The 25,790-nt window shown below is 48.3% G+C and overlaps 1 protein-coding gene across 22 annotated transcripts in view; it reads left to right on the top strand.

Moving 5' to 3' along the window:
- Positions 1–288: 288 nt before the first annotated feature.
- SLC22A23 (solute carrier family 22 member 23) overlaps positions 289–25,790 on the top strand; it is a 171,410-nt gene continuing 145,908 nt past the window's right edge. For 6 of the 22 annotated variants that reach the window (XM_036446784.2, XM_036446779.2, XM_036446778.2 and 3 more), the window contains exon 1: positions 292–1,459. In XM_036446784.2, coding sequence (XP_036302677.1) covers positions 824–1,459 — 636 coding nt within the window. In that variant the 5' untranslated portion in view covers positions 292–823. Of the gene's footprint in view, positions 1,460–23,759; positions 23,914–25,790 lie in introns of those variants that run through there. The other 16 variants (XM_036446775.2, XM_036446777.2, XM_045584213.1 and 13 more) reach the window with 9 other exon arrangements.

The raw sequence follows: 25,790 nt of genomic DNA, 5'->3' as shown, positions 1-25,790 counted from the left end.
CGAACACAACCCCATTCATAAGCTCTGGGCACACACCGACTCCTCTGGGATCCCCGGTCCCCCCGCGCCGGCTGCTCCGCGCCTTCTCCTCCCCCGCCCACCCGGCGCGGGAGGGGGACGCCTGGGGACCCTCGAGAGAGGTGGGCCCGAGTGGCCGATTTCCCCGCCCGCCTCTCGCGGATCCCGGGCGCGGCGCATCCCGGCTGGAGGGGGCGCTCGCGCCCAAGAACCGGGCGCAGCAGGTGCCGCGGTTACCTCCACCTCGGCGGGGGGAGAAGGGGCGGGCCGGGGGCAGGGAGGAGGAGGAGAGCTGGAGCTGGAGGAGGGAGGTCGGCTCGCGGAGCCGGAGAGCGCGGCCGCCTCGGCAGGTTGGGACCCGAGCTCGCGGCTTCCGGAAGGCGCCGAGGTCGGATAAATACATCCCGGGCGCCGGGAGCAGGGGACGCGGCTCGCACCGCCCGCTCCGCCGTCCGCAGGGCGCCGAGGCGGCCGCTGAGGCGCGGCGCCCGCTCCCCCTCCTCCCGCGGCCGGCGGAGCACGGAGAGCCGCGGGCTCGGCCGCCGGCGCCGGGCCGCGGAGCGGATGAGCGGCGGCGGCTGAGGCCGGGGCTGGCCTTTGCCCGCCGTCTGCCCGGCGCCCGATCGGGGCCGCAGCGCCCGGGGCGCGGGGTCCGCGCCGGTGCCATGGGGGCGGCCTGACGCGCCGGGCGGCCACTCTCCCTCCAGCCGCGGGCCCTGCCGGCGGCGGCGGCGCGCTCTGCCCGGGGCGCCCGGGAGCCTCCGCCGCGCTCTATGCGCCTCTGCGGGCGCCGCGGGCCCGGGCCATGGCCATAGACCGGCGGCGCGAGGCGGCGGGCGGCAGGCCCGGGCGGCAGCCGCCCCTGGGCGAAGAGAACGGCTCTCTGCCGCCCGGGGACGCGGCGGCCTCGGTGCCCCTCGGGGGCGGCGCGGGCCCCAGCAGCGGCGGGGAGATCCAGGCGCTGCCCTCCCCGCACCCCGGCGGTGGCGCGGCGGCGCCCAGCCTCCTGTTGCTGGACTATGACGGGTCGGTGCTGCCCTTCCTCGGGGGCCTGGGCGGGGGCTACCAGAAGACCCTCGTGCTGCTCACCTGGATCCCGGCGCTGTTCATCGGCTTCAGCCAGTTCTCGGACTCCTTCCTTTTGAACCAGCCCAAGTTCTGGTGCCGCGAGGCCGGCAAAGGCGCCGAGCTGGCGGGAGTCACCTCCACGGGCCGGTGGGGAGCCTACGACGGGGCCACCTGGAACAGCCCCCCGACCACCTCCTTCTCCACGGCCGCCTGGGGGCCCGCGGGCAACCTCAGCAACAGCAGCGGCGCGGACAGGGGCGACCGGCCCCCCTTCGGGTCCCCTCCGGACAAGGGGGACAACGCCTCTAACTGCGACTGTCACGCGTGGAACTACGGCATCCACACAGGCCTCGTTCAAAACGTGGTCAGCAAGGTAAGGGCCGCGACTGTCCCGGCCCCACATCCTTCTCCCAAATCCCTTTCACTCCTAGGTCACCTCCACCCTTACCTCTGTCCCTCTCCTCCTAAACCGAGGTCTAAGCCAAGCAGCCTGGGACGAAGGATGGAGTCCCTAAAGTGATGCTAACCTGTGTGTATGGGCATCCCGCATTGACGTAATAGCCTCCTGTCCCCCAAACAAATGCATTTTCCTAAGCGAGGGCTTTCTGCCGCCCTCCGCAGTGACACTGCCTCCCAGCTCTAAGGGGGCATCATAGCCTCTTCTAGTTTGCACCCCAAGCTTGCCCCAGTGCACATAGGGAAAGAGTCTCCTCCTGTCCTCCCCCCCAAAAGACTAGAGCTTCCTTCTCGCATCCTGCCGGCTGTCCCCTCATTAGGGCAGGAGTGGCCGGTGGAGGGTAAGGCCTCGGACCTGTCACCAAGCCTGCCTCAGAGGCCGTGCCTCATTCAAGGTCTGCTGGCGGTTCCAGGCCCAGGGCCCCGCTCTTCTGCCTGGCTTGCTATCGCTATGTCTGCTATGAAGAGCTGTCTATCCATGAGCATAGTGCCCTGTTCCCAGAGACCTTAGCCATCTCCTGCTTGCTTTGGAAACAGGCTAAAGCCAACTAAGGAACTGAAGCTGTAGCCAGAGAAGCAAAGAGCTTCCCCCCTCCCCCCACCCCACCCCCACCCCAGGCTCAGTCTCCTCATAAGATGGACAAACTTGGCCTTAGACTTTGACACCCCACTGTTCCTTCTAATGATTGCTCAGGACTATAGTAAACATCATGGAGTACAGGAAGGACCTAAGAAGGTTTTGGTACCCAGGGAGCCCCATGCTCCTACAGAGCAGCTGCTTTATCTGAGGCATTGGGACCCTGATCAGCTTTAGCTGAACTTGCAACTTGTGTCCAGTCCACTGGAGCTCCTCTAGCAGAGGAATTATGTTGGAATGGAACAATGTTTGTTGAGAGATGTGTGGCCAGCATAAAAATGGAGAATGAGCAATGTTAGAAAATCAGTGCGCAGGACATCTATAATTTTCTGGATTTCTTAACATATAAGAGATATCTTATGCCAGTTTGTCAAGCAGTTTGTGTTTTTTGCTCCTTTTGTGTTTTAAATAACTAATTTGCATTTCCAAGTAAATGTAGACCTTTTCCTTTTCTGGGCAGTTCTGGGCAGAGTTTTAAATGATTTGTTTAAATGTGAGACTGAAATTTAACAGTTAATGATAACCAATGTGCATGTATCCCCTCCCCCCCAATGCGTGCTAGTAAACTTTGTAGCTCACAGATGTGTAAGATGAAACTCTTACATCATCATAACCCTTGTTTTAATCTTGGTAAGAAATGATCTGTCCTGTGGGAACTGTCTGGATTAGCTGTTTAATAGGGAAGATCTTTTCATTTTAGTTCACGCTGACATCCAGTGCCCCCAGTGAGGTTGGCCTTCCCAAAGGGGTTTCTGTGATTCTGCTTCCCATTGATGGAGGGCAATATTTGGTTTTTATTTTGACCAGCATGGGAAAATTAACAATGACTATTTTAATAGTCTGTATTTCTGTGAAAGCAAAGATTTGGCAACATTTTCATGTACTTTAAGCCCCCTTTTAAAGAGAGGAAGAATAAAACAGATCAAAGCAAATGTGAGAGGAGGGCATTCTCTCCTGGGTCAAATGGAGGGCAGACTCAAAAGTTAGGAGGCGGGATAGACTGTCATTAACCTAGTGGTGGGAAACCAGTAACAGCTATTCACACTTTGCCCATGGGTGGTGGGAAGAGAGAACTAAAATAGTTCTTGAATACAGACTATGCAGGCTTGTTGGAGAGCTGGAAGTTTTTTCTAAATTAGCATTCAAAAGGTAAAAAATGGCACTAATCTGTGCAATGTGTTTGGGAGTGCTGGGTAAGCTACAGTGACAGAGCTGACAAGCAAGGCTGGGAGGAGAAGACTCTGGGACAATAGGTAGACACACATTTTATTGTGGGATAAGGACTAGAAGGCTCATATCGATTCTCACACACAAACAAGATCTAAATAAAGGACTGTCCTTCCACAGTGTTCTGTTCCATAACAAATGCTTTAAAGAGCTTTTAGAGCACATTTTGGCACATGCACCAGGCAGACATTCTCCTTCGTTGGCTGTGCACTGTCAGATATACAAAAGTGGAAGGTATCCTGTGGTGGGTGCTGAATTCTAGGGGTCAGATGCTTGTGTGCTTTGTAAGTAGAAACAAAAGTGGAAGGTTTGTCATCTGTCAGTGGAGGGAAGTTCAGCGTCTGAGAAGTTGCCTTTTGTGTCCTCTTTTCTGACTCCCATCATAGCTGCAAATAAGCCTCAAGGAATGTCTTTATCATTAAACATAAAACTGTCAAGCCAGTTAGAATCCCAGGTTATTATAGTTAAAAGGGATCTTCAGGCCTTCAGGCCTCTCTCCCCTCTCCCTTCCTGAATCATATCCGTTATGTGGGTCTCTCTTCTAGGGTGGGAAGGGAGCCCCATGGCCAGGCAGTCCACTTCATATTACTCTTCCTTGCAGAGAGGCCTGTTTTTGGTGATTAGAATGGGGGTCATCTCATGCCCATGTGTGCAACTTGTCCCTCTGAAGGATTCTTCTTCCTTCATATAATACATAATTCAGGTGGTTGAGGATGCCCAGGTCCGTAGTTTACTTCCTGGCTAAGAAGTCTCCAGCTGCTTCAGCTGTTTCCATACATGACACACTTTGATGTACTGACTGCTCCACTTGACATGTCTCTTCAGCGTGGCACCCAGCACACAGCCGGCGGGCCCCACGTCTTCTAATCTGGAGAAAGGAAGAATGGACGCTGCTTCCATGAACGGAGCCTGCAGTTGATGCATTAGGCTTTTAGTACATGCTTCTCTTTCGAGACCTCAGTCACCAAATCTTTATGAGATTATACTATGTCAGGGCTTTCTCAGCCTACATGTTGCACAAGATAGGTTTCATCTGAATAGTTTTTGGGTTATTAGGTCTCTCCTATTAGGATCTTTTTTATTTCTGTTTTTGCCTTGGTCCTTGGTATTTGTTACCTGTTCCAGAATTTGTTGTGCCTTCAAAATAACAACAATAATAGCAACAATAATAATATCAATTTTATTTTGTGTAGTCCTATGAAGTTTTCAAAACCTTTGGCATATATTTCCTTTCATTAAGAATGTTGAGTAATCTGAGACTAGTCTTAACACAGAATTTTCTTGTAGTTTAAATCAGTGGATGTGAGCACACTTGAGTGGGCAGGGCCCAGTGTTCAACTTCCTGATGTCACTTATAGCTCTGTATTTATCTCCCAGTCATGTTGGAAGATACTGTCAGTGCCTTTCTGAAAAGAAGAGCCTAATAAATTCCTGCGGTCACTTATAAGGGCAGTTCTGGGGAGCTTGGGGGTGGAGAGAGGAGGGGAGGGGTTGCTTGGCCTCCCTGACCCACACCAGCAGTCCCTGTGTAACCCAGAGGCCAGGTACTTCTGAGCTTTTACTCAGCAAGGTAAAAAAAATCAACCCTGCTGACTCTAAAATATTTTTCTTAATAGCTTGCATAGTGTATTCCGCATCGTTCTGAGTGAATTCTTATTGGTTTTAACGCTCACCACTTACTTTGAATAATAACTAGAATTTTGCAAAAAGTCAATGTCAGCTAAACTTTTTTTTTTTAATATATTTTATTGATTTTGTACAGAGAGGAAGGGAGAGAGATAGAGAGTTAGAAACATCAATGAGAGAGAATCATCAATCAGCTGCCTCTTGCACACCCCCTACTGGGGATGTGCTCGCAACCAGGGTACATGCCCTTGACCGGACTCAACCCGGGACCCTTCAGTCCCCAAGCTGATGCTCTATCCATTGAGCCAAACCGGTTTTGGCAATGTCAGCTAAACTTTCTAAGCTCCATTCTTTTTCAGTAAATGAAGTTTGGGATGCTTGTCTATCTTCAGTCATCTGCAGTTTCTTCTGTTCTCCATGAATGCTCAAAGATTGCTAGCTTTTATTCTGTAAGGACACCTGCGAGGTGTTTAAATAACCCGAGAAGTAATTTGTATTCTCTTTCTGGTACTCAAGACAAAAAAAGTGACTCAGTACAATTTAATTAGGATTAAAAATAATTACAATTTAATCGCAATAGTAATATTTCAAAAAGAACCCACTGTTAGGTCATGCTAATGGTGTTTTAATTTGTTTAGTATATACAACTCAACAGTGAACATCTTTATGCATACCTATTTTTAGAAATTGACTAATTAAAAATGCATGCATGTGGTATGTAAAGCAGATGGTAGGGTAACATTTCTTGCTATCCCTGCCTCTAGTTTCACTCTTCAGAAGCAACCATGATTACCAGTTTCTTATGTATCCTTCCAGAAATATTCAAACTATATTTTCATTTATATATTTTTCTGCAACAAACAATAACATTGTATATACTGTCCTATGCCCTTTTTTGGCCTATATTGGGGATGAATGCATAGAGAGCCCCTAATTCTAATCTGTGTCTGCACAGTATTCCATTGTATGATTGGGTCATAATTTCTCTAATTAGTCACCTAAAAGGGGGCATTTAGGCTGTCTCCACTCTTAGCTAATACACAGTATAGAATGAAATCCTGGCACAAATGAAATTCTTAGCAGTGGAGGGTCAAAGTGGGCTGCATTTTTATTTTGCTAGATGTTGTCAAAGTGCTCTCTACAGAGATCTTACTACCCAGTTACACTTGCATCAGTGATGTGTGAGGTGCTCTTCCTTCCCCGCATCCTTCCTGGGCAGGGAGTTAACCACATGGCTAAAAGTCTCCCGGCTGGATATGCGAGAAAGCTGTATTTGGTAATGGTTATGGATTCACATTTGCCTTGCTTTGAGGGGGTTAAACATCTTCCTGAAGTTGGTTGAGCCATCGTGTTTCCTTGTCTTTGAACTGTCTCTCCATGTTTTGGCTTCATGTGTATGCATGTTGGGAAAGTTATTTTCTTATTGATTTTTAAATATACTTTATGCACAAAGTCAGTTAACCCTTTGGATGTCTCGTAAATAAATGCTTTTCCCTGGTTTGTTGTTTGACTTTTGATTGTGTTCATGGTGTTTTTGTTAGGCAGAAACTTTGGGTTTGGATAGAATCAAATGAATTAATCTTTTCTTTTCAATAGTTTCTGGATTTTGTGTTTAATTTAGGCTTCCCTAATCCTGAAATGTTGGAAAAAACTCATGTTTTCTTCTAATAGTTTTATGATCTCAGTACCTCTTTAATTTGGTGTTACAGGGATCTGTGTTGCTTTTACTGAGCTGTTAGGTTAAATTGCTAGGAAAGAAAATAAATACTAGGCCAGAGGATATAACTTCATTTCATGCAGGCTTTCACTTGCTTATAATGTCTTAAACCTTGAATGTGTCAAAGGGCCTCACTGATGGGAAGATTGGAAGCAAACAGCATTTTCCATCTCCCTTTGGAGAAAGCTAGTTTTGTGCAGTGGGTCTCAACCCCTTTCATCTTCTTGTTCTGAACTAGCTGCAAAACATCTTTGTTTATTCTTTTTTTGTCTTTAGCACTGTTTTCAAGTCTCAATTCATTTTGGCCATTGGTCCAAAGTAGAATTGAACCAAAAGTTGATGTCAGTTAAAAGCATATTAGACTCTCTGAGTGTCAGTCCTGGGGTCTCCACAAACCAGTGGCATGTGGGAGCCAGCCTGGCTTCGCCAGTGTGCACATCTGTATCCAGCTGCACATTCAGGAACATTGTGTTGGTGACTTGGAATCAGCTGTGGTAGGAGCACTGACAGGCATGGGAATTGGCACAACAGGGTTTTTTGTTTGTTTGTTTGTTTGTTTGTTTTTCAGAAAGCTAGTTATTAAGGAATTATCAGCCCACTGAGCTTGACCCTGGACCACAACTTTCCTTTTAAAAAAACCAAAAACCACAAACTTTCCTTTTCCCCTCTTCTTTCATAGATATGAGGGCCAATTCTAAGCCAAGCATTGTGTTGTGTGTTGGGAATAGGTGGAAATAGATAGTTCAACTCCTATAGAGCCTATAGACAAATGAGGGAGCTCAACCTTAACAAATTAAATAGTAACCTTTTAATTACAAACAGTTAAATGTGTGGAAAGAATGGGAAATGAGAGACTAGAAGAGCCTGCCTAGACTGACTGATCTCTGAGTGAACCCAATAGGAGATGAGCTCTGAGGTTTGAGTAGGAGAGGAAGGCACAGAGGTGTGTGTGTGTGTGTGTGTGTGTGTGTGTTCCAGATTGAGGAAACAGCATCTGCAAGGGCCCCGTAGTGTGCAGGAGCCTGGGGTTGATAGAAGGCTCTGTAGCTGGGAACATGGGGAGAGGTGGCTTATGGGAATGGAGGGCTGCAGGGGAGAACCTGTGAGGTGATCGGAGGGCCTAGGGCCCAGCCTCTGCCTGCGATGGAGACTTTGGGCTATGCAGGTAGCAGAGGGGAGGGAGAGGGCATTTGAGAGGGGTAGAGGCAGCTGGACCAAAGGTTCTGTGGGAAACGGGGCCTGTTTATGCTGCTGAAAGGAGACCACCTGGCCCGCGGAGGGGCCCTGAGGAAGAGCTGTGGAAAGCAGGCTGGAGCTGCGGTCCAGGCCCGACTTTGGGCAAATGGGCCTGGAACCTGATCCCAGGTCTGTTGATAGGAAACAGCACTGGCTGTGGAGTGTTCTAGTGTTTTCCATTGCCCTCCTGCTCACAAGGGAAGTATGCTAATTAAATTTCCACAAGGCTGAAAGGCACTGATATGGGAAACTATTGGTCTAGAATTTACTTCCATTTAACCAGCTTCACCTTTGCCAAATGCCTGGCATAGGTAAAAAAGGCATCCTGACATACATTGTCTTCTAATCCAAAGTCCTGTTTATAGATGAGAAGTCTGAGGATTAGAGAGGGGAACACCAGGATTAGGGTTATAACCCAGCTTTCCTCACCCTGAAGAGCATTCTTGCCTCTGTCCCCAGTAACCAGGGGAGAGGGTTGTTCCTCTTAACCAGCCTAGCACAGCTGGTTAAGAGGGTTGTTCCTCTTAACCAGCTCCCGCCCAAAGTGACATAACTCTGCAGGTTGGTTACTTCAAGGTGAGCTGCAGTTGGTTTTACCGTGGCTCTGGGAAGGGGGCTTGGGCAAACCACCTCTCTGGGCAGATTTCTCTAATCTCTGCTCCTTCTGCCTTCATTTCCCACTTGCCTGGAACTACCTTTCCTCCTTCCTTCAGTTAGATAGTTCCGTTCACCCTTCAGATTAGCTCAGTCCTCATCTGGTGCCCACAGCATCAGCTCTTCCTTCGTCGTAGCACTCACTGGGTGTGATCAGAATGCTGTCTGTCCTTCCCCCACCGGAAGTGTGTCTTACTGGTCTTTTGCCCACAGTGTCGTCATAAATGTCTGAACGCACCTGAAAACTTGATGTTATGAAAAGAGTGGGAGTTTTCAGTTCGGCAGGTGTGGGTCCAAGTCTTGACTGAGTTGCCCATGACCAGTTCACCTTGGAGAGCTGCAGGAACCTCATCAGCAAACCAGGTCATTACTCACCTTTCCTGGAAGGCTGTCCTGAGGGTTGAAGGAGAGCATGGGGGAGAGCCCTTCCTTCTGGAGCTTGGCAAACAGGAGGCACATGGGGAATCTCAGATACTTCCTGCATCCGGGGTGAGGACTGGCTAAGTCATCTGAGAAATGCCTCAATGGGGAGGAGCTGACAGGCCACACCTGGAAGGGCGATTATTCCTTGGCAGCTTCTACGGTAGGTGTCTTCCTTTAGAAACTGATGATGTGGGAGCCAGGTGTGCCATTAAGACAAGACATCTGAATCCGGAACCACTGACCTGCAGGGGTTTGTCTAAAAGACCCTTGAAAGGTTTGTTTTCAGAGATCTCATCTGAAGACAAAACAGGTCTCCAGCACAGAGAGGGCCTGGTAAGGAAAGAACCCTCCTGGGGGCCAAGTCCCTGAGGACCTGAGAGCTCCCCTGTTTAGAAGTTGGGAAACTATCAGAGGAAGTGGAATTTTAGAGTTGATGGTAACCTTCAGCTGTAATAGCAGGAATCAGAGATCTAACTTCAGGGCGAGGGGCCCCCTTCAGAGCTGCCCTGTCCCACCTGGAATGCTGTTCTTGCTGGGTTCTTGTGGGAGAGCACTGCCTTTGATCTCACTAGTCTACAGACTTTGATCTTTACTGAGTTGGGATTTAGTCGTTTTGTTCTTTCAATGTTTGTGCAATGCTGGTCATTACCCACAGGCAGACCTCCTCCCAGCAGTGCCTCACAGATTGACGAGGCCTACCTTCTGGGAAGGGGCAGAGGTTATTGATCGGTTTAAGTGGAGTTCCTCTGAAGTAAATTGTTGCTGTAATAGAACAACGCCACAGCCCGCCAGGCCATCCATTTGCGAAGTACATACCCTATCCAACCTCTCTTCTTAGGTTGCAAGTAGACAAAACAAATTTCAAATTACATAAATAAAACGGAAAAGAAACATATTGGGAAGATGCAGGGATGACTGCATAGGGAACCCTAGGGTTGGATCTGAGATCAGAAAATGTGTGCGTGAGGGAGGCATCTTCAAGAGCCCTCCGGCCAACCCTCGCTCTATCAGAAGCCACGTCTGTTCTCCTTTTGCCCCTTCTCCAGAGCTGGCCTCCTTCCCCTCCATACTCCTTTGTCTCTGCTGTTACTTCCTGGTCCCTGGTCAGCAATGGCCAGCATGGAGACCAGTGATCCTGTCAAGCTCCCAGTTCCTGGACTGAATCTGATGTTCAGCTTGGGCCGGGCTGGGGAAAGGCAGGCTTCAGGGCAGTGTGCTGGGCTATCCAGGGCTGTGTGTGTGTGTGTGTGTGTGTGTGTGTGTGTGTGTGTGTGTATGTGTCCCCTTCAAACCATGGGACAGGAGGGTCTTCATTAGGGTGAAAAGGGATTAGGATTTTTTTGGGGGCAATTAATCAAGAATAATTGAATATTGATGATTTGACATTTAAATGCTTTACACAAAGTATTTTTTTTTTTCTTCACAAGGACTGAGTGTAACTTACCTGGCTGTCTGAACTGCTTACGTTAAGTATGGAGTTGGCAAGAATACCCCTTCTAATGCTTATTTTCTGGGGGGAAAAAGTTATAGATGGCCTTAGTTATCGGCTCCTGATCACTAAGGAGCTTGGAACAAGCCCTTGGGCAGTCACTGAAGCAGTTTGGCAAATTCCCCTCTGCCCCTGCGGGTTTCCAAACCTTTCTCCTAATCAGGACCAGCTGCGGAGCTGAGGGGCCCAGTGACGAATGAAAAGGCAGAGCCCCTTGTTCAAACATTATCAAGGTCAAGACAGTGACAGCCTGGCAGGAAGCCAAGGCCCTCTGAACGGGCCCTGCTTCTGTGACCCCAGCCTGTCATCAGTCAGAAAACAGGTTGTCACCACTGCAAAGCTTTGCGTCTTTCTCTAGGTTTCTGGTAGTAAAAGTGACCCATACTTATGGGCCTATTTTTCTCAGGGACTGTTCCACAGAGGCCTTACCAGTGCTGTTTAGCACATCGAGGCATACAGTACCTGAAGGAGCCAGATGCCTTCTCACATTTGAAAAGGCTGCTCCTGAAGTGAGCCAGCGGTTTCCTTATCTGAGGAGTGAACCAAAGAGCTGAGTCATGGGAGCATGTGGTAAAGAATGTTAAGTCATTGGGAATGCTAGTGAAGTGTTTATCAGCCTTCTTTTTTTTAAGTGGGAAGGAGGGACGGTCCTTTATATAATTTAATTCTACTAGGTAACAACCACACTTTATTTCTTAGTGTCATTTAAAGAATAAACACCAGGCGATGATGCCGGCATAAAACAACCACAAGTATCCCAGTGCTCATATTAAATTATGGACGGTTATGCACTCAGCATCATAGTTTGCACTACAGCATGTTTCCTCCCAGATTAGATTAAAAGCTGTTTTCTCTCTGTTTGTTTAAAATATGCCTTACAAATTGGGCACCCTGCTTGCTACATGCTGGGGAACTCCACTGCTCTCCAGTGGAGACACCTGAGTGCTTGCAGTTAGCACAGAGGTTTGTGTCCTACTTAAACATTTTAAATTGTGGTAAAATACACGTAATATAAAACTTACCATCTTAGCCATTGTTAAGTGTACAGTTCAGTGGCATTAAGCATATTCACATGGTTATGTAACCAGCACCACCATATATCCACAGAACTTTTTCATCTCAAACTGAAACCCTGCTCTCCCCATTCTCTATTCCCCGCAGCCCCTGGAGGCTACCATTCCGTGTTCTATCCCTGTGGATTTGCCTACGATAGGAACCTGATATAAGTAGAACCATACCATATTTGTTCTGTTGTGACTGGCTTATTTCACTTAGCATAATGTCTTCAAGGTTCATCCATGTGGTAGTATGTGCCAGAATGTCCTTCCTTTATAAGGTTGAACATATCTCATTATATGGCTAGACCACACTTAGTTCATCCATTTACCCATCAGCAGATGTTTGGAATGCTTCCACTGTGCGGAGCCAGCTCATTCAGGTTCGGTGAGCCTGGGAGGGGGAGGTGAAGGATTGAGAAAAGACAGACAAGAGAAGAAAGCTGGGTCTGGGTGGGACGCTGCCCTCTCTGATGGAGAGCTATGACAGTGCCACAGCCTGTGAGCAGAGTCTTTTTTTATAGCCATATTCCACAAGGCAAAGTAAGGGCATGGTTACAACCTTTCGTGGGTTTCGAATCTACTCAATTACATGCACCTGAACTCTATCAAACCCACATCACTCAGGCACGTGGGGCCACGTGTTCGGACCGTAGGTTCAAGCTCACAACTATTGCCTTTGGCTATGATTGTGCTGGGAGGGCTTTGCCCTCCAAGCTAGGACTTGCACGTGGCAGTGAGAGGACCGTGCCCTCTCATTAGTCTGAGGCTTGAATCTGTCCAAACACTGTAACCGCTCTCCACATTCCATCTTTCAGCTCTTGTGAATAATGCTGCTTTTGGCATAGTGTTGTCTGACTTTTTGAAGACAGCTGCATACAACTCCTCCATCCCTCCTCTCACTGTCAGGTGATTTCTGCAGCCACCTGTGTAGTACTTGACCCTGGTTTTTCTCTCAGAACATCTGCTCTGTGGCAGACCTTCTGCTGTGCCCTGGGTAGGTGACAGATGGATATATCGCCTCTGCCCTGAGCAGGAGCCAGTGGTACAGCTGAGACCTTTCATAAGTGGAGGATTCCAGGGTAGTATGGGATGAGCTGAGGCAGGGGGGCAGGATGCTATGGCATGTGAGCCAGCCTAAAGGAGGGCTGGGGTTTGGACAACCCATCAGACAAGGAGAAAGGACTCCGAGGAACCAGCCCTGCTGACACCTTGATCTCGGACTTCCAGCCTCCAGAACTGTGAGGAATAAGTTTCTGTGGTACTTGTTTCAGCACCCCAAGCTGACTGATACACCTTGGAGCTACCACAGGTGGGGATGAGTGACTGAGGATTCAGGCAGGAGACTGGAAGAAGAGGAGTGGTCAAGAGGTAGAAGGGAAATCAAGAGCAAGCACACTCCGCTGTTATGAGAGACTGAGGTGTATGGAGGACTGCCTGGTCACTGCCAAGGCCACCTCAAACCCCTGAAGCTGTCCTGAGGAACCGAGCAGCAGGGGAGCCTGACCTGTCTGGGGCACAGAGACCATGTGGCCAGCAAAGCAGAAACCCTTGGCACAGCAGGTGCTTGCCTGGAGCACAGACCAGTGGAGGAGAGGGCAGCAGCTGCTTCCCCCGCACTGTGGTGAGGGAGCTTGTCCAGGTGGTTTTCAGGAAAGGCCCCACTCACCTGTGTGCTGTGGGCGCATGCAGAGGCTGAGAGGCAGCTGAGGGTGGATGGGCACCAAGCCCCAGGGGACAGAGGCCTGGGCTGGAGCACGACCCCCTGGTCTCTTCTGTTGTTTCTTGGCTTAGGAACCTCAGATGCTCCATAGCCCATGGGGAAACATCAAACTGACCCCCAGGAACTGATCATGGACCTTGGGGATTAGGTCCCAGGTCCTCCTCCAGGTTTCTGCCCCCATGCACCATCCCTCCATACCATTTGTCAGCTCCTTGGCAGATGAGGCCCTTTCTCAGTCCTTTCCATTCCTTTCTCTGCCCCACATGGTCTTTGCACCCTAGACCATGTGGAGCTCGCCTGATGCTGGGTCCCTAAGGACTGCTCAGTGGTTTCAGTTGGCTTCTGTGTGGCCTTGGCAGTGACTGGTTAGGCCTCGACTGTCTCCTGATGACAGGGGAGTGTGCTTGCTTTTGATTTCCCTTCTGCCTCTTGGCCACTCTTCCCTATCACTTGCCTGAATACTCATTCACTCACCCCTTTGTGGTAGTTCCCAGTGTATCAGTCAGCTTGGGCTGCTGAAAAAAGTACCACAGAAAAACTTATTTCTCACACTTTGGAGGCCGCAGTCCAAGACCATGGTGTCAGCAGGTTGGTTCCTCGGAAGCCAGTCCCCATGGCTTGGGGTCGTCTCTCTTTGTCCTCATAGGGTCTTCCCTCTGCATGTGTCTGTGTCCTCTTTTCTTACAAGAACACCAGTCCTGATTGGTTAGGGCCCACCCCAGGGACCTCATTTTACCTTAATTTCCTCTGTAAAGCTCATATCTCCAAATAAGGCCACACCCTGAGGTACTGGGGTTGGCACTTCAACATGAGGGTTTTGGGTGAGAGAACAATTCAGCCCTTATCTTTAGAGTTCCAGCTCACATCCTAAGTGCAGCACCCCCCCCCCCCCCCCCATCTCTGTTCTGTGACTCTGATATTTCCTTGAAGCCCAAAGCCTAAGTATTGTTTTTAGGTGCCTGCTGGGATGGACTTCTTATTTGGCCTTTGACCTTATCTACCCCACCCCCACCTCAAGTTCAGTGTTTTGCTCTATTAATGTCCCTGCTTCAGATAACTTTGTGGCTCCTTGTAGCCTGTTGGATGATGTGGGGCCTGCGTGGTGATTTTCTAGGTCCCTTGTGATCAGCTCCCTGCCTGCCTCCTCTGCAGCCGTCCCATCACGCAGCCTCAGAAGCTGTACTCCAGCCCTGATTGGGTCTCAACACTTGACCTTTGCCAGTGGCATCCCTTCAGCCCAGAATCCACCTCTCCTTCCTGCCAGTGTATCACTTCCCTCGGGCCTTTCCTGACTCCCTGTTTTCCATCTCAGTCCCCACCTCTGCTTTCTTAGCCCACATGCATATCTTCAGGACTTGGACCTAGTAGGTTAACATTTCCTGAGGGGTGTAGGCAGAGAGGTGGTGAAGGGGCTGCCGCTCTCTTCTAGGTAAGATTTGCTGGTTTAATTCTGGGATAACGAGAACAGGAAGAAGAGGACAAACCTAAAGTCAAATTTAGGTTTGACTAAGTTAGCTCAAACCTAAAGTCAAATTTCAGTGAGTTACTGAAGACTAAGAGGCATGTAATTTATCTGAAATAGAAATGAATCAAAGGGGAAATCATACTGGACAAAGGAGTGTCTTTACTTTAAGCCACTGGTTTTCAGAACTTCAAGTCACAAAGCTACTTCTTCCTCTGAGAGCTCCATATTGAACTGGTGTGTCTGAGCCAGGACTGGGGACAGAAGTGATGGGGTCAGCTGGGAACTTAGGGAAATACCTGAGGCAGTTGTTTTAAAAGGTTCTCTGGAGGATTCCCCCTTACCCAGGGGACTTTTGGTGTCTGGAAACATTTGTTTGTCATACAGAGGAGGAGGGAGCTGCTGGCATTTAGAGGGTAGAGACGGGGGTACTGCCATACATCCTATAATGCATGGGACAGCCCCACAGCAGAGCGTGACCCAGTCAAAATGTGGAATGCCAAGTTTGAGAAAGCCTGGTCTAGGCTAATGTAAAAAGTTCATTGTATTTTCTAACGTCACCTGGTAGATGGCCAGGGGTCAGCCCGGGAGCCTTCGGCTGCTCTGTACACCATAGGAGCAGTGTGGTGGCAGCTCATCGTGCCGAGAATCACCCGGACACAGTCCCACCCCCTTGCCCTCTGTGAAGAAATGGATTGCTAAGGACACTAATGGTGTAAACCAAGTGTCCGCGGGCACATGTAGTCTACCTAAAAAAAGCACATTATGAAAGCCTTAGGAGATTTATGTCCAAATGAATGTTGTTAATGACCACTTCACTCATTAAAGTAGGTCCTTTGAACCTCTGCTTAGGATAATGCTTGATTACTTGAAAAGGAAACATCTATTTGGATGTCAAAAATGTCTCTTATTCAGACTAATTAATTCCTGTTCAGGTAGTGTTTTCAGCAGCTGGAAATGAGAAGTCCCCAAGAGACCCAGCCACCAGGAGCTAGTGGCCAGAGCCAAACATGAGGCTGGTTTATGTTTGCTGAGGAACAGATCAGGGCTGGCCTCCCCTCGGGGCACAGGCGGACCTAAAGTGGTCTGAGTGTGATGTCTCCAGTGACGACACTCACACCTCTGAAGGTAAGTGTGCCAGGTGTTAGCCAGGGCTGCCCGCGAGGTACACTCTCCCGCTTAGATGCTCACAGCTCCTGCGGTCCGTCCCACTCACTTGTGCTTCTTTTTGAGGGTTTGTGCTGATATTCCGGTGTTCCTCGTACAGAGCTATCAAGGGGATAGATGGAGAGACTAGCTGAGTGTTCTGAGCTGGGTAGAGTGTCTGGTGGGGACTCAGAAATAGCTTCCGAGTGGCAGATAAAGATGTTTCGACTATCAGTCATCCAGGGAAAGGGAGGGAGTGAAGTTCAAGAAGGTGATGCAGTTCTGTAGGTGTACTGCATGATGAGTCAGCAAATCTGCATTCCAGAATAGGGTTTTTTATTATTTCATTTTAATAGAAGGTTTATTTTTAATCTCGGTCTGGTAAGTCTCATAGGAAGCAATTTTTCAAAAATGGGTATCATCAAGGTTATGAGGGTATGTGTTTTGTTTTGTTTTGTTTGTTTTAGTGTGTCTGTTGATAACATGTTTGAATTTCATTTAATTGTGGTTTAAATATAAGCTGTGGTATCTCTAGTTAATTAACTTTTCATCTGCCATATGGTTTTCCCCATTTATAACCCTACTTCTCTTTTGACAGATTCTTAAGTAAACGACTAAAGGGAAAGCAAAACTACCACCGTGGTTATGAAGCTCATTTCCAATAGCCACTTTTGGGAAACTTAAATGACCTTCAATAAATGGAAGGTTACCAAGAAATTTAAAGAGTCGTAGGTTATCATACTGAAAGCAGGTTTTTAAGTCTGCAAAAGGCATTTTTCTTTTTTTAGGATGAGGAGGCAATGACATGCAGCAGTCTTTCTTAGCTGACCTGTATGAACCTGTGCAGTAAATATAATGGTGTAATCTCATATAATAGTTAAAAATGTATGCAGGGAAAATATCACAGAAGTAAAACCCAGAGCAGTGTGTAATATTCAAATGTTTATTGAGCAGCTACTATGTGTAAAACATGGATCAGGAGCTGCAGGGGAGAAGGAGCCTACGAGTTATGCCTGAAGAATGGGTGGTCCTGGTGGACAGAGTGGGCTGAAAGGGAACATACTGGGAAGAGGGAAGCATTGAGCAAAAGAATGGAGATGGGAAGGGTGGAGTCTGAGTTGGGGATAACTAGGATGTGGGTCTTCAGATGGGAAGGAGTAAGAAAAAGCATTTGTTCTAATTAGGAAGAGAGAATGCACAATAGTATGAAGAGTTGGAAAGCTGGGGGACATCTGTTAAGATGCTGTCTGCTACAAATAGCCAAAAACCTTAATTCAAATATACAGAAATACATATGATGTTTCTGGAAGTCAAGAGATAGGATCCTGGTAAGCTGTAATCCACAGTTCTTTCTGTCACTAGGCCTTCCTCAGCTTGGGCTGCCATAACAAAGCCCTAGACAGGTGTCTTAAGCAACAGAAATTTATTTCCTAACAGTTCTGGAGGCTGAAAGCCCAAGATCAAGGTGTCAGCAGGGCTGGTTTCTTCTGAGGCCTCTCTCCTTGGCTTGTGATTAGCTACCTCTGCCCTGTGTCCTACATGGTCTTCCTTCTGTTGCAAGTGTGTCCCAATCTTCTTACAAAGACACAAGTCATATTGTGTTGGGGTCCAACCTAATGATCCCATTTTGACTTAATTACCTCTCTAAAGGCCCTGAATTCTCAGGTGCTGGGGATTTTGAGTTGACACGGTTCAGCCCATAATAAATGCTGAATTATTTGTAGTCACAAGGTGGCTTTCCCTAATTGGGGTTATTTGCTACCCCTGTCCCCAGACTTGGAGGAGAGGAATTGGCAAAGGGAACACCAGTCTGCTTTCTTCCCTTGGAGGTGAGTCTTCTCTTACCTGCACCACTGACTGGTACCACTCACCAGGGGATGATGCCACGTGTGCATTGGAGATGGGGCTCCTTTCTACATGTCACGTGGGCTGTGGGGTCCTGCACAAAACTGGGTTCCAAGTGGAGCAGAACAGGAGAGAGGAGGTGCTGTAAGTCACCAGCACAGCTCACTGTTCCCTGCAGAGAAGTCCCAACTTCCCCTTGGCAGGCGATGGAGACCATCGAAGGCGTCTGAGCAGGGTTGTCACAGCATATCCCAGGCCATTTCCATCCCAGCTGCCTGCTGGCTGCCGTCAGCAGGCTGCTTGTTTCACCTTTGCAGTGGCCCCGCCAGGCAGTCCTGTCACCAGCATCTGGCAGGTAAGGAACCTGAGACCAGAATGCTGAGAAACTTGGCCAGGGACATGCTGTTAATGGCTGGTAAAATCCGCAGTCTAAGTGCTGGAAGGTGTGCACTCCTCAGTGTTCCTTGGCTCCTGGATGCATCACCCGAGCCACGAAGCTTCCCATGGCCTTCTCCTGCATGTCTTCACTTCATCTTCCCTTTCCATGTGTCTCTGTGTGCAAATTTCCCTCTTTATGACCTCTTTTTACCTCAATTATCTTCAAATATAGTCAAATTCTGTGGCACCAGGACTAGGACTTCACCAGATTTTTCTGGGGCCTAACTCAGCCCACCACAGAGTCCTGTCAGGGAGAAGGGAGGAGGTTCATGTGGTTAGAACAGAGGCGTTCTGTCCTTCGCAGAAAGAGGGCTTTCCACCCATCTTGTCCTCAAGTGAAGGTGGCCGAAGTGGTTGGAATCCAGGTGGAGATAGAAGGGGGCAGATAAGGGGAAAAGGTGGCTGTAAACAGGGGTGGGTGCCTGTGGGCATTCTTCATGAGGGAGGGAGTTGGGGAGAGGGAGGGAGGTGGAGGGGGCTATGGCAGGTTTACGGGCCGAGTGTCTTAGGTATGTCAGAGCTGAGTCCAGGCAACAGCTCTCCTCAGGAGGGTCCCGCCTCTCGCTTACTCACTGTGCAGCTGGAGTGAGAGATTAAGTGATGTGGCTGGCACATGGCGTGGCGTACCACCACACGTCCAGGACTTCAATATCAACAGCACAGACTCCTTCAGAACCCTCTCTGTTCTCTCCTCGCACTGAGCGCCATCCTCTTATCTCCTCCACCATGCCAGTTTCATCTTCTGAAAATGTGGAAGCGGGTGTCTTGGAAAAAGCATATATTTTGGAGCAGGGGCGATGAGGGCCTGGTGGGAGGCAGCCCCGGGCTCCAGTTCTGGCCGGTGCACCTTGCACCTGGGAGGCAGGATTGCAGTGCTGAGTCTCCTCCTTTTTATACAGGAGTGTAGACCAAGGAGTGTAGACTGTTTTTTTCCCTTTTAGTACAGTTGCAACAGACCTTGTTTTGGACTGATATATGACCCATGAACATGTTTTTGAAGAACCGAAGGCCTTGAAATAGCAACTGTGTTCACTCTCTGTTCTGAGCTTGGCCTAGAGATCAACTTTGAAACTGCAGGGAGTGTGCAGACACTTTATCCGTGAGGTTTACCGCTATTTGGATTCCTCTCTCAGGGAATTGTCCACCCCGGCATCTCTTCCCCTTTGCCTCCTGTCAGTGCAAGGACCAGTGCAAGGAGGAAGAGACTGGATATTTTGGCCTCATCTTTAGGGACCCATTTAAAACAATTTCCCAGATTCTTAAAAGTGGAGGTATAATTAACCTATAGTAAACTACACATACGTATTTTAGTGAGTTTGGGCTCATATTACGCCTGTTAATCATCTACTAAATTAAGATAAAGAATTTTTCTCAAATTCCCTCAAGTTCATCTCCAGTCTGCCCAGCCACAGGCAGCTGCTGCTTTTATCTCCGTCACCACAGCTTCATCAGGCCTGGCTCTGAATGTTCTGTAAGAGGAATGATGTGGTGTGTAGACTTGTGTGTCTGATTACTGTTGGCCAGCACCAGCTTTGCAATGTGTCCATGTTACTGTAACTCGTGACTGTGTCTTTGCGCTGCTCAGTAATATTCCACTGTGTGTGCAGGCCACACTTTGTTTACCTCTTTACCTGTGCTGGACAGGAGGGTTGTTTCCTGTTGGTGACTATGATGCTTAGATGGCCGTGAACATTGTATCCCGAATTTTGTAAATTCTTTCTACCACTTATCTCTTTCAAGTTCTAGCATTTAAAAGTCGATTGACAGAATCAGAGCAGCTAGTGAGAAATATTGATTTTTTAAAAATCTACATAAGTTTCCTTCTTTCTCTTTTCTTTCAGAGGGTAGGAAGCAGGGGTGTGACAGGGGCATGTGGGGAGGAGACTATCCTCTCTAAGGGGCAGGAATCCAGCATCTGTGTCCCTAGCCTGAGAGAGTGTGGCCACACAGCTCCGGTGACCCATCCCAGGGTTGAGGAGGAGGCCCTAGGAATGGCAGTGTTGACAGGGGTATGTGTGGGTGGGGAGAAGCCACACCTGGAAATGGCATTGCCAGTCAGCTGCTGTCCTGTCACCCAAGTGGGAGTTCACCAGTTGTTCGATGTTTGCTCCTGCCTTCTATAAACAGGGGAGTGTCCTTGAGCAGCTAGTACTCCTGGAGCCTTAGGGATCCTTGAGGAGACCCTCCACACCCTTTCTTTCTATATGAAGACCTGGGCCAGCCCTGGAGGCAGGCAGCCTCCAGGTTAGGGAACTTTTGGAGCAAAAACCCCATCACCCAGCCCCCAGCTGGGTGTAAAGAGTAGTGCAGCCCCAGTTTGTACAGGGTGGCAAGGGGAGTTTTTTCTCATAGGGCCCGCCCTGCAGGATCCTGTTTGTTCCCTGCATTGGGATCTGGAGGGAATTAGAGGAGTATTTCCCAGCAGGAAGGAGGGACTGAGAGAAGGAGAGTCAGCCCTCCCAATTTCTCATCTCCTATCTAAAAACCATAAAGGGGCCTTGGCTAGGTAGCTCAGTTGGTTAGAGCATCATTTCCATTTACTAAGGTTGCTGGTTCAATTGCCTATAATGGCACATACAAGAAGCAACCAATGAATGCATAAACAAGTGGGGAAAAAAGGAAGCAATGAAAAGTAGGCAGACATTTCCCACCATTTTTAAACATACAAAAAATGTGGCTTGTTCATAGGATTTCTCTGTGTTGTGATCATTCAGCATTTTGTTAGAAGTGTGTTTGTGCTTCGGCACAAGTGTTGAACTGCATTTCTTTTAAAGCAGGTTAAGTAACTGGTGATTGACGTTTATTGAGTTAACTATGTAGAGATTGTAGTTCCCAAAATGCTCAGCATAAATGATACATTTCCCATGATGGCTGTTGAAATTACTGAGCCAGAGAAGAACTACAGGAGTGACTTTACCCACGTTTGGAATAGTAGCTAGAGAAGCTGTGTTCCTTTAGGTTTTGTTAAAGTAGTCACAGGACTTGAAAAACAATGTTTTTTGTTCATTTATTTAATCCTCATCTGAGGATCTGTTTGGGGAGAGGAAGGAACAGGGAGAGGAAGGGAGAGAGAGAAACACTGATGATAAAGAAACATTGACCAGTTGCCTTCGGTACAAACCTGCAACCCAGGTACATGCCCTGACCAGGAGTGAAATCAGCAACCTTTGGGTGTACTGAATGACACTCAACTGAGCCACCTTGGCCAGGTTGAAAAAGACATTTTAAAAACAATTTTCAGTGCAGGTTTTCACTGTCTCAGTCAACTTCACCACGCGTGGAGAAGCCAGTGTCTTTCAGCAGAGGCCAGGCCCCCTGCTCGCAGGCATCACTCAACCGAGGGCCCTGGCAGAGGTGGGAGCCCAGCGTGCAGCCCAGCGTGAGGCCCAGGCGCAGTCCCAACACTGGCTGACTCCCAGTGCTGCCACATCACCGCAGTGAAGCTCAGGGGGTTCCTTACCTCAGAACCTCATTTCCAAAGTGGAGATGGTACTCACCACACAAGCCTCCGTGGGGATTGAATGAAACTGTCGGCCCCCGGGCTCCCTCTCAGCAGTGTGTGCTTTGAGACACACTTTTCATCTGGGTCCTTTCTGCAGTCACGTAGACAACTATTATGCCTTATACAACTAAGTGCAATATTCCAACCATTGACGTTAGACTTTAAAACAGGAAATATGGGAGATCACAGGACGTAATTAAAATCACGGCAATGGCCGTCTTCGTGGCCTAGAGCCAACCAGCCATGGACACACACCCAGCTACTCTGCTTTCTCACTTTCAGAACCCTCTGCCATTAGCCCACAGCTCACCCAGCTATTCAGCATCTTAGGTGAGTTTTCCAGGTTCCCTAAAATGCCCTCTTTCTTAAATTTTCCTCTCTTTCTATTCCTACTTTTTAAAAAATATCTGGGAGACTGACCTTAGCTAGGAGATTACAGCAGTTCACCTCAAGTTATTTGTGACTGACAAGGGTTATCCTTCTCCTTTGGGACTCATCCATATCTTTAAACCTCTTTCTCAATGATTGACCAGTAGCCTGCAACTATGGGTGGTATATTTTGATATTTCTGACACAGCAGCAAAAAGCAAAAGCCTATAAAATGACATGTAATTTCTGTAAACATTTTAATTCCATTTAAAAATTGTTGTTTATACATTTTTCAATTCTGTAACATGATACCCAAGGCCCCTGCAGGTCTGCTCCTGTTTATCTCCTCATCTCTCACTCAGAGTCTGCCCCACTGCAGGTCTCCTGCCTGCCCACACTCTGGTCTCTTCTCATTGCCTACCCCCACACTTGACCAAATAGAAGAGAGAGCTCAGGCCTCTCTGTGTTCTCAGGGCTCAGCTATATACCTGCTCTTGTCAGTTCTTACACTCTGAACTATTGAGAGCAGAGACGGCACCTGCACTGTTACTTCGCTGGGGCCTGGGACTCAGTAGGTGACCGGATAGTCATTAATACCGAAGTTGTGCCATTCGCTCCAACATGCAGGTGAGGTCGCAGTGGGCTTGGACAAGGATGCTAGCTGTTGGGTAGTGGCACAAAGGGATCAAACCTTTTTAAATAATTTATATATATATATATATATATATATATATATATATATATATATATATATATGTGTGTGTGTGTGTGTGTGTGTGTGTGTGTGTGTGTGTGTGTGTTATTGATTTTTAGAGCCAGAGGAAGGGAGAGGGATAGAGAGATAGAAACATCAATAGAGAGGAACATCATCTATCAGCTGCCTCCTGCACACCGCTACTGGTGATGCAGCCCAAAACCGGAGCATGTGCTTTGACCCAGAATAGAGCAGTGACCCCTTGGTTCCTGGTGGACACACAACTGCTGATTCACACCAGTCGGGCAGGAGCGAACCTTTTTGCATGAGGACAGAATTTGGGTTACCTGCCTTGACCGTCGTGTGCAGTTTAAGGCACAGGTGAGGGAGCAGTTGACTCTGTGAGGCGGGAAGGTTTGGTCACTCCTTTTTTTGTGTGTGAGTGGTGTCCCTTGTACCTTCCACTCAGAGGTAGCTTTGAGGAGAAGGGATGTCTCACTGCGAAGACTAGTCTCTCCGGTGGAGAGCAGATGCTGTGCAGAGGTCTGGCTGGATTTTGGAGAAGGTCTCCCTGAGAGTATACTACATAAGGCTGAGCATGTGCAAGAAGGAAGCGATAGCGCCATTACTTTCTGCCAAGATCTTAAAGCAGATTCTCTTCAGAGTGTTGCCACTGGTGTGTAAATGAAATGGAACTGCACCTCGCCCATTTCCCCCCATCCACTTCTTGGGTTTGTCATTGCTATAATAGAACTGAAATAGAATTGAACATTTCAAGCTAAGACATAAAGATACACTTTTTAAAATTGTGATAAAATAAAATTAATCACTTTAACCATTTTAAGTATACAGTCTATTGCATTAAGTACATTGACAATGTTGTTTACCCATCACCACCATCCATGTTTAGAACCTTTTCATCTTCCAACACTGAATGCCTGTCCCCATGAAACTCACTCCTCATTTCCCCTCAGGCCCTGGCAGCCATCATTCTGTCTCTAGGACTTCTCTGGGCACCTCATCTCAGTGGACCCATGCAGAATTTGGCCTTTTGTACCTGGATTATGTCATTTAACACAATGTCAAGGCTCATCATGTTGTAGCAGGTATCAGAACTTTCTTCCTTTTTAAGGCTGAATAATATTCCACTGTGTGACATATCACATTTTGTTAATCTATCTGTCAGTGGACTCTTGGGTTGTTCCTTCATTTTTGGAACAGTGATACTGTGAACAGGGGTGTACAAATATCTGCTCTGTCTCTGCTCTCCTTTTTGGGGGGTATGTAGACCACTTTGCAAGCAGTTTCCTAGAGTATGTAAGTGCCCTGGACTCGGGCTGACTGACTGACTTCCTGTGGAAAGACAAGGACCTGCAGTGCATTTCTTTCCCAGGAGATGGAATGTGACACAGGGATTGCTTTTTGTTGTGATGGACCTTTTGCATATAATTTCCTAAGAGTATTTGATATTTGTCCATCTGTTACTCATTAGTCCTTAATACGTCTGTGAAGATGGAAATGTAGTTATCATTTTTATTTTCTCTGATCAAAGGTAGGAAAATATTCCTTTACTTACTTGGATTACTCTTTGATATTCATGAATAGCAGCCTTCCTCCCTTGTGTAGATTGCCAGAGGTGACAGGACTCAAATTCCAAGATTGTCATGTGTTATAATTTGCATTGTGATCTCTCATATTCTGCAAAAATAGGCCTTGTAAGGTGTGTTTGTAGGTTTGGGAAGGATGCATGTAGAGTCCCCACAGTCTGGAGGAATAGCTTTGCATATGGACCATTCATTTCATTTTGTCTTTTGCTCACTTGCTTAGAGAGGAAAAAGCATGGGAATGCTGAATGCAGGACTTGGTCGTCCCTGAAAAGCGTTATGAAGTCTAATCTGTTGAATCAGTGGTTAATGGGAAGTAGTATTTGGGTAGTCTGTGAATTATACCTCTTCAGGGCATGTCTTAGGGTTGGATGGAACTCGGGTGCCCTGGCTTAGCTGAACAAGGCTAGGCCCTTGGAACCGCAAACACTGACTGAAAATTAACACAGAGCAGAAGAACCACGAATGCAGAACAACTGCATCTCCTGTTCCTCAGAAGGGCTTCCCTACCCGGTTCCTAAGTGCTGTGATCCCAGATGCATCAGCACCAAGAGGATGTCCTCCCTGAGCTGTTGTCTGAGGCCGGCCACCTGTGCAGTCCTGTATCATCCTGTCACCGGAGGGCGGGCGCGGAGTGCTGGGGAGTCTCCCAGGAACTCCAACTCAGCAGCTTTGCAGCTACTCTGGCTTGAGAGGGTCTCTGACCCCCTTTCTCTCTCTTCTTGCTGAGGTTCAGATTGTCCACTCTATTCTCCATGTGTGTTTCCCACCCACCTGGCCATGCCCTGTGTGGGCTCCTGGGTCTGTGCCAGGAGAATCGGTTCACAATAGCGGTACTTCTCAGGGAGATGGTCTGGCATTGGCTGAAGAACATGTTTTGAGCTGTATTTGAGGAAATACCTTGGTGAGGTACCTATCAGTTAGCATGTCACCAGGATGTCAGAGGCACCCTGAGTGGAAGGGGAGGCCCTTTCCTTGCTCACTGTCCTGGGGCTCGGCTGCCCCTTCTTCTCCCGCCCGGTGGACTGTGCTGCACACCAGTGCGCTCCGTGGGAGCAAATGGCACAGCCACACTTTGCCTTCACATTGCCAGGGGGGCACAGTGTTTCTAGGAGATTGATAGTTCAAGAAAGAAAAAAAAAAAAACCAAAAAGCACCCTTTTGGGTATAGGATGTTGTTAGCTTTTGAGAATAAACTGACTTCTTTTCCTTTTGATCAGAGAAATAGTTTGTTGAATGAATGATGGTGGGCCATCTGGGAGATGGCTCTGTGCTGCTTTCCTCAGTGGGCTGCTGGAGGTCAAAGCAAAGGGCATTGCATCCTGTGCAGGTGAAAGGCCCAGAAGGAGTGGAGAACCCCTCCAGCACCCCCTGGCTGTGACTGTAGCAGTACACCCCGAT

Source organism: Pipistrellus kuhlii, unplaced genomic scaffold (assembly GCF_014108245.1).
Source record: "Pipistrellus kuhlii isolate mPipKuh1 unplaced genomic scaffold, mPipKuh1.p scaffold_m20_p_2, whole genome shotgun sequence".
Classification (NCBI taxonomy): domain Eukaryota; kingdom Metazoa; phylum Chordata; class Mammalia; order Chiroptera; family Vespertilionidae; genus Pipistrellus; species Pipistrellus kuhlii.
The sequence above is the reverse complement of the archived record's forward strand: the minus strand, read 5'-3'. Positions and strand labels throughout refer to the sequence as shown.